Genomic DNA, 10,368 nt, shown 5'->3' with positions numbered 1-10,368 from the left:
ATCCCTTAGGTCTAAAGCCCCTTATGCAATTTTGAATTAAATCAATCTTGTTTAGAAATAGGTACAAGCCATCAAATGATTCGTACGTATCAATTTAATGAATCATTTCCCTAACAAGCACCCCTTATCTCTCCTCAGTGTCTTCAAACTAATCCGGATGGGATCAACCATATTCATCATATGATTCAGATAAAATAGTGCAATCCATTCTGAATATTTCAATTTTTCTCTCAAATATCCCAAATATTTAAGCATTTTGGATACTTACATAAAAAAAAAGTAATCACTTTATATGATGTTGATAGTATACTAATTATAATATTAATATCATGACTTATTTTTTAAATGTATTAAAATAATTATAAATGTGCATTATCAAAATAAAATAATTGCATCTATTCTTTAAGATCATACTCTGATTTTTATTTTTTTGCTGTTTTATGGAATTTTCTCACATAATATTCATAAGGAAAGTTTAAATACGAATATAAAATTTGTAATTTTATGACATTTAATGTAAAGGAAAATTAATTCTTAAAAAATATATTTTTAAAAAAAAATTCTCCTATATGTGTCCCCATCCACTTGTATCAAATGGCCATCAATAAATGATTCCCTCCAATGATTAGTTGCATTAATCTTTGCAAAAAAGTGTCATTATAGCACCATAAATTTAAATACCATGATGAGGCCACCGTGAGCTGATGTGTTCCTATTTTTCCATGCATAGAGATATGTAGAAAAATAAAAAATCCAATATTCAATCTATGACTGAATTTTGAAAGGAAGAGATGCAAAAACACCACAAAAATCAGCACTTAAAATCATCATCAATGATCTAAAAATCTCAAAACGTATGGAGTTGTGCATCATTTTACTGGATTAGAGGAAAAAGAATGGTGATGTGGTGCTCACAAATGTGTTTCCATGTCACATATTAGAACCTGCATTGAAATTTCCTTTTTCTAGTTACACGTTGCCTGTAGAGAGGCATGATTACAAAATACTTAAAAATTGGAGAAAATCATCAAGGCAATATTCAAGAATTTAAATAGCATGAAACCCTAAAGCGATGGGATGGTGGTGCTGAAGATAAGAGAGAGAGGGCAAAGAAAGTCAATGGCCAATATTACACAAACATTAAACCTTGATATATACCAATTCAGAAGATCAATCAAGCTGATTTTTATGGTAGCTTTATATTTCTCTCCTATACACATTATGTGATTTGATCTATGAGTAGAGGCACTGAATACTATCAAATGATTTTAAAACTTACACGTTAGAGTTGTAGGCGTAGTGAAAGAGAGTGAGTTACATATCCATCATGGCATATTGGTGTTTTTAATTATTTTAAATGGGGAACAGTAAAAAATTTCCAAGGTCCTGTTTGAGTATAACTAATGTTTTCTTCTTTGCCTTACCTTTTTTCTTCTTCATCAACATGATCTAGTTTAGATCTGTAATTTTCTTATGTCAAATCACCTCCCAAAGCATTATCCCTTTTCCTCATCATCACACCATCAAAATTCACATCAATGTTTTATATCCATTTATATATTCACCAACCCATATCTATCTACCCCCCCTGTCATCCCTTCATCATTCTTATTCATTCTTCTTCACATTTTTCTTCTCCCTCTCTCTCTCTCTACATTCACACCCTCTCTCTTCCAAATTTAAAATTAATATTCCAAGTCTCTACAAAGACTAGCCATAACATAATCATTTCATCACGCTGATCTTATATCCTCATTAATCACCATTTAAATAATTTCACATTCTGATCACTATTCCCTGTGGTGATGACCCGTATTACTAACTACCCATATTCTAGTGAGTAAAGGTTTAGAAATATTACTTATTTACTGAGCACATCAATATTTGAGTACATCGATTGGCATCATTGACGCAGAACAGTTTGTTGGATTACATCATTGAGTACATCAAATGTGAGTTATGATTTGGAGATTGTAAAATCATTTTTCGAGGTAGCAAAAGACTTGTCAATTCAGAATTTATCTATAAAAAAATTAAACTTAGTGTACTTTGTGGGCAACTTTTTCCAACATTGACTTTCTCCCTCAGGAAGTGCTTTCAAGACATTATCCAAAATCCCAATATCCAAAATCTGTGTGATATTAGATATCATACAACCGATGTCCGGTAGAAGTCGTGATACCTGACATCACATATCAGACAGATATCAAAATATCCATCTGACATTGGATATTGGAATGGATATTGCGGGCCTCCAGACGTGGCAGATGCCGGTACTGGAAATCAAATCCAATATTCGATATCTGGATATCAGATATCGAGATCCGTACCAAAAAAGTAGCCAGATAATGATATTCAATATCCGGATATTGGTTCAACAGTACAGGATTAGTAATCCCATATGGAAAATAATTAAAACTTATAGTATGAATATCGGTGATCAATAAGTTTTTAAAACAGTTCAAGCGCTGAACCCAAATGCTAAATCCAATAGTTAGTTGGGCTAGATATGTGCTCTGCAGTAAGATAATTCAGGCCCATTTTGTGCTGGGCTAGACAAAATATGACATTAAAAGTGAAAAATAAATTTAAACCATTAAGAAAATTATAAAATACTCTAATACACAGAATATATGGCTCACAATAGTTTAGTGAGGTATTAAAAATTATTTAAAGTATTATTTTAAATTCACATATCAGATATCAAAAATACGGTGATTATATCCAATATTGTCATCGACCCTCAGAGAGGACGGATGCCGATATTTGGACGGATTACGGTATCGGATATCAGTACTGAGCAACTGAGATCTGGTATATTCATCAGGCGTCAAGATATTGGTATAGGCAGATAACGAAAAACCCATTTTTGGGATCCGGCTCAGCATCCGTCCCGAGATTGGCATACGATATCAGGGTTGGAACGGGCGAACACTAGAGCCAAGGTAGTATGGATATTAGAGAAGGGTTTCTTCCATTACACATAAGTACTAACTCAATGGCAGACTAGGGTTTGATGACAAACCATATCTTAAGTCAGTCAGGAGTCTCGCGCAGAAAAATGATATTCATAAATGATAACTGATGATGGTAAATTTTCAACATTTTCTAGAACACGAGGCATAGCTGGGCAACTCACCGGCTGAAAATTTAACCTATTGAGTGGATTAATTTGATCCTTGATTAATTTGATCCGTGGAATCACATGACTTCAATAGACTGGAGGAACCCCACGTGGATCTTTCGCCATTGTCTCTTTCCTCTAACAAAAAATGAGGAAAATCAAGGCCAAAACAAGAGTTTAAAGGGTCTATATAGACCTCTCTCGACGCTAGATTACATGGAACTTGATCCATCAACTCTCCCGTGGTCGTTGGATTGGAATACAATTTCTTTTTGGCAGCCTCTACTAGACGGCCAACAGGGATGACAGTCTGGCTTGGGGAAGGAGGGGTCCACCCTTCGGTTGTACACTCTCCATAAGAGTGGATTCATATATGTGATTATGTCAAATGTGACATGAAACAAAGTAATTGATATTTCGGTATAATACCATTTTAGGATTCATACAAATCACTTCACTGAACTCCTCTATAGAAAACACCCATTGTTTGTCTTTAGTGTTTTCACACTAATGGCCATAATATCATCCATACTTATGCATTAAGTAAGATTAGATAGTGCTATTATATTTGGGTAACTTGATGTTCATCTTGAGTATCTAGTGAGTAAGAATTATTAGAATACATGTTTGAAGTCTTGTGATCATAGTCAATGTGGGAAATCATTGACTTCATTATAAACTTCACACAAGAATTATAATTAATAAATATTTATTTCATTGAACTTAAAAAAATTATGGAAGTGTGTGTGGCTTTATGCCGCATAATATTCATCACAATTTCCATAAGGGATTTGATATTTTTTATCAAATGATGTTATTTCCTTATACTACTGCCTTTTATATGTGAGTTCAGTCAACTAGAAATTCGGATAGTGATGGAGAGCATCACGACGACACCAACGAACCATCAGCAGAGCCGTCATCGTCAACACCAGCATCACCGCCGGTCCGTGTCCAGCCCCACCGGCACGCCAAAGCATTCGTGAAGACGCCCAGGTTGAAGTACCCCGGGTAGAGCACGTGTTTGCATATTCCATTATCTATTTTTCCGTTGTTTTATTCTCTTTTTGTGTTCGTCACGACAAGTAACCCTACTCGTCATGACGCATCCGTATCACCATGTTTTCGTATCCATTCGCATCGCTTTTGTTTTCACGTCATTTAGTATGTTATTTTCATACTTATGTTGTAAATGGGGGCCGGGGGGGGGATCCTTATTGGACTCCCCTTCTTGGACTCTTTGCAAGCGCCGCCATGATGGGACCACGTTCAATCCTAGATCTGGAAATTCTTCTTGGCAGTTACTCCAGGTCCAGATCTCACCAAGAAGAACAGGAGAGGGAGAAGAAGCGGAAGAGGAAGAGAAAGAGGAGGAAGAAGGGCAGGGTGGAGAAGATCGGCGTTCTATATCCGCGCCACCACGCCCATTCAAAGCACCCTTCCATGTGGAAGACTTCAACAAAACCGCGGCATCGCACGGTCGTCATCGTTGATTTGATCACCCACATTGTCGATAATGGCAAAATCGGGTCTCCATCACGCATTGATCTGCGCCAGATTCTAGCCCCGCGGTTTGCCCAGTGTATTGTGACTCCACGTGCATGCGATTCCCGCCTGCCAGGACGACCTTTCACACTGCCTGCTATGACCACGAGATTGCTGCTGCAAGTGTGCGGATGCTAGGCGCGGTCATTTACCTAACGGACAACCATTCATACTGTTGGCCACGTACGTGCGACATCCACCGAGCCTTTAGTCAAACACGAACTGTGGGTGTTCACGTCCTGCCACTGTCGTTACTAAGCGCCCCTCCTCTCGCGTTGTTGCATACGACGTGAACGTGATGATTGCGTGCACGGTTTGACCGAGCGCACCAGTCAGACAAGTAACCCGACGGAACGCTGCCCACCCTTGGGTTGAACCTGTCGCCGACGAGACTTTGCCATTGCTTGAATCATCAGCCGTTCGGCTGGGCCTTGGTGGTCCTGCTCGAGTTGCAGTGCCGCTCACCCTCCAACAAACCACCGATCGACTGACTGTCTGTTTGTGACTGTGATGTCGCGTTCGACCGTAACAAGCGGTCCAGTTTGGCCTTGCACGCCTGACCTGTGATCAAGTTGCCAACCGCTGTTCACTTGGACTAACACAGGTGCACTCTCGGTCGCGTGGGATTGCATGCCCAACCCTGCGTGACAAGGTGCAATGCCAATACGCTCTTGCAACCCGCCGTGGCCACAAGCGCTATCCGCACGAAGTATGTTTGTCGACACGCTTGCGTGTGCGCCAGCCCTCCACCCGTGAGCTACCTGTTGTCGTCTCGGCTCCGCCACCTCCATCGTACTCCTCCCTTGACTCAACTCCGACTACCACTCCCGCACCGCTACATCGCTGCTGGTCAAACTTCGATGTGCCTTCTGGCAACAGTACACCTCCTCCGACCAGCCCGCATCGACGAAGATGTCAACGACGGACGCTGCCGCCGACGAGGTACGTCGTTCCCTTGCTCGTTAGTTACATTACGTCTTTCAGTGTATTTTCGATTGCACTCCACTGCGCTCGGGTTAGATTAGGTGAGAGAATTATTTTCGGGAAAACTACTTGCGAGCGACTTCCTAGACACAAGCCGAGTCTGTCCATTACATGCGAGCCCCTACGAAAATACTTCGTTCAGCGCCGTAGTCACTTCGACGAGGGTCAAAAGGTCACCGTCACCATCACCGGTTGCCCATTTCAGAGCTCAGAGTTTGGCAAATCCCACGAGTCAAATCCGGCAAGTACATCCGCCTAGGTTCATTTCGCAGCACGTAGTTACATTCACTTAGCAATTTAACCCGTTGGACGGCGCCATAGACAACGTCCGACATCAGATAGCTTCTAAAACATGTATAAATTATATCACTCCCATCTTTTTATGAACAGTCTTAGATGTCTTTACAGATTTTCCTTTTATGATTCTAAATATAACAAGAACTTTGATCCTCGTGATTCACTCCATGGTTAGTATGAACTTTATCATAATAATTTTCAGTTCACTTGAAGAAATTTCAGATTTTCCTCATCATTCTTTTGAAAATCATAAAACTCATTATGGGAATGATTTTTCAATATCCTGGAAATGAGAATATTAGATCTCCGTATTTGGAAATGCATAAAATCTGAAAGAATAATTAGTTAGAACGATTTAATTCGAAATGTAATGTCTCAGTTTTGTGATTATTTTCTCAAGTTGTACGAACTGTGAACTACAAACTGAATTCTCATAGTAGAAGCAGCACTTCAAGAGATAATTAAATATATAATCCTGATGAAAAAGATATCCTGAAAAAGATATCATGAAAAAGATATCCTGAAAAAGATTTCCTCATTATCCTGAAAAAGATATCCAAGAAAGGGATATCTTTTTCAAATGTGGGAGCTTTAGGACAATGTTCCTTCTTTCATGCAACCACAGTTTGAGGATTTTATTTTTGCGAGAAATTGAATAAGATAAAAATGGTGATCATAAAGATTTCTAATGCATATTTACGTTTTAAGAAGCAAGAGATTAATGAAGAGTCACGAGAGTAGGATTGGTGAAATTTGGGTTGATTGTGATGCATTCTATGAATGAATGTTGCGAAAAATATCTGAGTGAATTGCAGGACAAATCACGTTAGAATAATATTTTAAAGAATCTGAGGATTGCAGAGTGGAGCCCTGGATTATGAGAAGAGAAATAATTTTAGGAAAATGTTTGAATTGGAAGTAAATTGAAGAATTACGAAGAAAATATTGTTTACTAATCGGTATCATTTATATGATATTCATTGGAAAACATCCCAAATATTAAGGATTTCTTGTTGAATGGAGCTTGGAAAGTATCTATAATACATACTGGCATCACAATGGTATGGATTTTAAAAATATTTGTATAATGATTAATGATTTAACTAAGATTTAACCCAGACCCGATCGGAGCCAGGTCACTGATCTAACCCCGACTGATCTGATAATGGAATAATTGCTTTGCTCGCAGTCGATTACTCGTGTCATTGATATAAGATAGAAGCATTACCAAGGTTAATGGGGAATTACTCTTCACAGCTTTGTCTATGAGAAAACAGATGAAGAATGACAGTGATGCATGGATCGATCGGCTTAAAATTTTGTAATATGATGGAATTTGCAGTAAAGCGTTGAAGGAAAATAAAGTCCTAACAAGGGAATTTAGTACTAAAACGGTCAACATAAGCAACCTGACGGGCAAATTACTGTAACACGATATCGTCGTGGAAACTGAGTAAAGAGAAATATTGAAGATTATGAAAGATTAATGAAATATGGAAGATTATGGATGATTAATGAATTATGGAAGATTAAGGGCGTTCAAAATTGCGATTATGACCTCGAAATTGCACTAACTACCACAAATTTGTTTCTCGGATCAGCAGCCTTGTTCAATTGTAAAGAGACCAGGATAAACAAAAATTCTAATCAAAAGAAAACCAGAAGAGCATACTCTTAGATGATGCCGATCTTGTTGGCCACGTCCAAGGCATCGTAGTCGGGGGTAAGCCTGACATAGGCCTTCTTCGTCCCATCCGGCCTGGAAAAATCACGCATGATTGACCCACATTACACTTTAATTCAGTTTTCAAAAAAAAAACATTACGATTTGATTCCTAGCTCAGAGTGTCGACGATGACCATTCATTGATAACAAAAGGGTAATCTTTTTTCTTCAAGAAATATAACAAATAGGGTAATTAGAACTGATTCCTCCTACCTGATCAAGGTGTTGACTTTCTTGGCCTGGATGTCGTACATCTTCTTGACGGCGTTCTTGATCTTCTTCTTGTCAGCTCGGATGTCGACGATGAAGACGAGGGTGTTGTTGTCCTCGATTTTCTTCATGGCAGATTCCGTGGTGAGCGGGTACTTGAGAATCTGGAAGTGATCGAGCTTGTTCCTGGAAGGCGCGCTGATTCGGGGGTATTTGGGGTTCCGCTCCTTCTTCAGAGTCTTCGGCCTGTGGAAGGTGACGGAAGTCCTCACTTTCTTGGCCTTCTTCGGGGCGGACGTGCCGGTTTTCACGGCTTTGGCCACCTTCAAGGCCTGCGCCTTGGGATCCCCCTTCTTCGCGGCAGCTGCGAGAACATCAATCGCAAAAAACTTAGAAATTGACTTCGGAATCCGCGCGGATAAATTCGAAGTACAGAGAGAAATGACATTCGAACAAGATAGATTGGCATCTACAAAACGATCAGATGACGATGAATTAAGGAACAGGTACCTTTAGTTGGAGGCGCCATTTAAACGGAATAGATCGCAAACCTGAGATAATTAGGCGAAAAAAAAACAAGGATTAGAAGAGTGTTCATAAAGAACAGCGTAACATGAAAATACCCATATCCTGAACAAGTCGACGAGAGAAATCAATAGAAGTACTGTTGAATCACGAAGAAAATCAAGTTCCTAGAGTAGTGAGAGAAGGAAATCGTACCTTAGGTGAACGTTCTACCGGCGACAACGCTAGGGTTCGTCGGAGGGAAGAACGCTGAACTTTTATACGTAGGGAGGCGTCTTCGCTAAATGGGCCGTTTAACTGCCCAGCCCATTTGACGGCCAGAAAGAGAGAGAAAGAGAAAGGAATAGGAGAGAGATAGATAAAGAAAATGAGAGTAAGAGAGTAAGAAAGAGAGAAAGGGAAATAAAAGAGAAAAATAAGAAAGAAGCGAGAGAAATAGAAAAGAGAAATAAAATAAATAAAAGAGAGATGAGATAGGGGAAAAAAGAAAGAGAAAAAGACGCAGAGGGAGAGTAAGAGAGAAATATAAATAGAAAGAAAAGGAGAGAGAAATAGAAAGTGAATAAAAGAAGGAAAAAGTACAGAGAGAAATAGACAGAAAATTAAAGAGAGAAAAGGAGAGAGAAATAGACAGAGGATAAAAGAAAGAAAAGGAGAGAAAGAGAAAGAAAGAAAATAAAAAAGGAAAAAGAGAAAAAGAAAGAGAGAGAGAGAGAGAGAGAGAGAGAGAGATAGAGAGAACTATCAAATGCAACGACCATCTCCGAGCTCAGCCATGGCAGTCGAAGGCGACGTCGCGGAGCTCCTCTCCTCCTCGGACAGGGACGAAGCCATCCGCCTTCTTGCCTGGCTCCCCCGGATCTTCTCCCAGGTATTGTGAACAGATTTCTACCGATCTCCTCGATGATCTTTCAAACTTCTTCCGGAATTTCTGCATTTTCTAACGAAGATCAGTTCGAATCTCAAAATTCGCCGCAGGAATCCTCTCTCGAGCTCGCGTCTTCTCCGAGAGTTTCTGCAAACCCTAGCCGAGGCATAACCGGGGATCGCCGTCTCGGCGAGGAAGACGAAACTATGGAGATGACCGGCCGCGCGCTACCGAAGAAGGATTTGCCAGAGAGAGGGAGGCTGCTGCAGGCCGTGATTGAAGCCGGTCCTCTCCTGGAGACGCTCCTCGTCGCGGGATCTCTTCCCAAATGGCGGAATCCTCCGCCATTGCTGCCCTTCCAGCCCCCTCCAAACCCTAACGCGGAGATCGCTGCTCATCGCTATCATCAACAACAACATCATCATCATCATCATCAACAACAACAACATCATCATGATCATCGTTCGGCGTCGTTCTCGAGCTTGCCGATCGCCAAACGGCGGAAATTTTGATTTTTGATAGTGTCCTCCATTTGTCCAATAGGTTTAGGTCCAAGGGTCAAACTATTAATATAATATTTAATATTTTGTTATAAAATTCTAAAAATATCAAATCCAACTCTACGTAGACTCCAGATATTTAACATTAACACAAATTTGTCTACTTTGACTTTGACATTGATTAGTCAACCTTATCAGACCGCGACCGGTCCAGACCGGGACCGAACAAGAACCGACCAGAACCGGGTCGAAGTTTAAGGTTTACGTTTGCGACTTCACTAAAGCACGACTTTACGAGCGGTTTCAGGTGCAAAATAACGCACTTAGATGGTCAAGTTGGTTATTTGACTTAATCTAAAACCGTTATTTCATAAATTGAAAATAACAAGAATACCCGGAAGCAAAAGAGGAAGCCCCCTAGTCTTTCAGTTCATCATTAAAAAAACGTACTTACTTATTTCCTGTTTAACTTTCCTCGTTAAAAATTCCTTGCAAGGATCGTAGCAGCTTTCATTGTCAACTGAAATTTAACGCCAGTCCATTCTAAACGATACTTAAGCCAGAATGTGAAGAAAACTATAAACATATAT

At 39.8% G+C, this 10,368-nt stretch overlaps 2 protein-coding genes across 2 annotated transcripts; one reads left to right on the top strand and one right to left on the bottom strand.

Moving 5' to 3' along the window:
* Window positions 1–7,501: 7,501 nt before the first annotated feature.
* Window positions 7,502–8,722, bottom strand: LOC144701446 (large ribosomal subunit protein uL23). Its single transcript, XM_078573257.1, has 4 exons — window positions 8,606–8,722; window positions 8,396–8,436; window positions 7,889–8,249; window positions 7,502–7,709 (listed from the first exon to the last, which is right to left on the bottom strand). The coding sequence occupies exons 2-4, from the start codon at window positions 8,412–8,414 to the stop codon at window positions 7,625–7,627; spliced, it is 465 nt and encodes a 154-aa protein (XP_078429383.1). The 5' UTR covers window positions 8,415–8,436; window positions 8,606–8,722; the 3' UTR covers window positions 7,502–7,624.
* A 371-nt stretch (window positions 8,723–9,093) lies between these two features.
* LOC144701441 (uncharacterized) lies at window positions 9,094–9,873 on the top strand. The gene is made up of 2 exons (XM_078573251.1): window positions 9,094–9,281; window positions 9,389–9,873. The coding sequence occupies exons 1-2, from the start codon at window positions 9,159–9,161 to the stop codon at window positions 9,788–9,790; spliced, it is 525 nt and encodes a 174-aa protein (XP_078429377.1). The 5' UTR covers window positions 9,094–9,158; the 3' UTR covers window positions 9,791–9,873.
* Window positions 9,874–10,368: the final 495 nt, after the last annotated feature.

The sequence above is a fragment of the Wolffia australiana genome, chromosome 1 (assembly GCF_029677425.1).
Source record: "Wolffia australiana isolate 7733 chromosome 1, ASM2967742v1".
In the NCBI taxonomy this organism is placed as follows: Eukaryota; Viridiplantae; Streptophyta; class Magnoliopsida; order Alismatales; family Araceae; genus Wolffia; species Wolffia australiana.
The sequence above is the reverse complement of the archived record's forward strand: the minus strand, read 5'-3'. Positions and strand labels throughout refer to the sequence as shown.

Bases quoted from the DNA above. Each gene is read 5' to 3' on its own strand.
- LOC144701446 (XM_078573257.1), bottom strand. The intron at 7,710-7,888 runs GTAGGAGGAATC...TGATTTTTCCAG, and splicing joins AAAGTCAACACCTTGATCAG to GCCGGATGGGACGAAGAAGG.
- LOC144701441 (XM_078573251.1), top strand. From the start codon at position 9,159: ATGCAACGACCATCTCCGAGCTCAGCCATGGCAGTCGAAGGCGACGTC. The intron at 9,282-9,388 runs GTATTGTGAACA...AATTCGCCGCAG, and splicing joins TCCCCCGGATCTTCTCCCAG to GAATCCTCTCTCGAGCTCGC.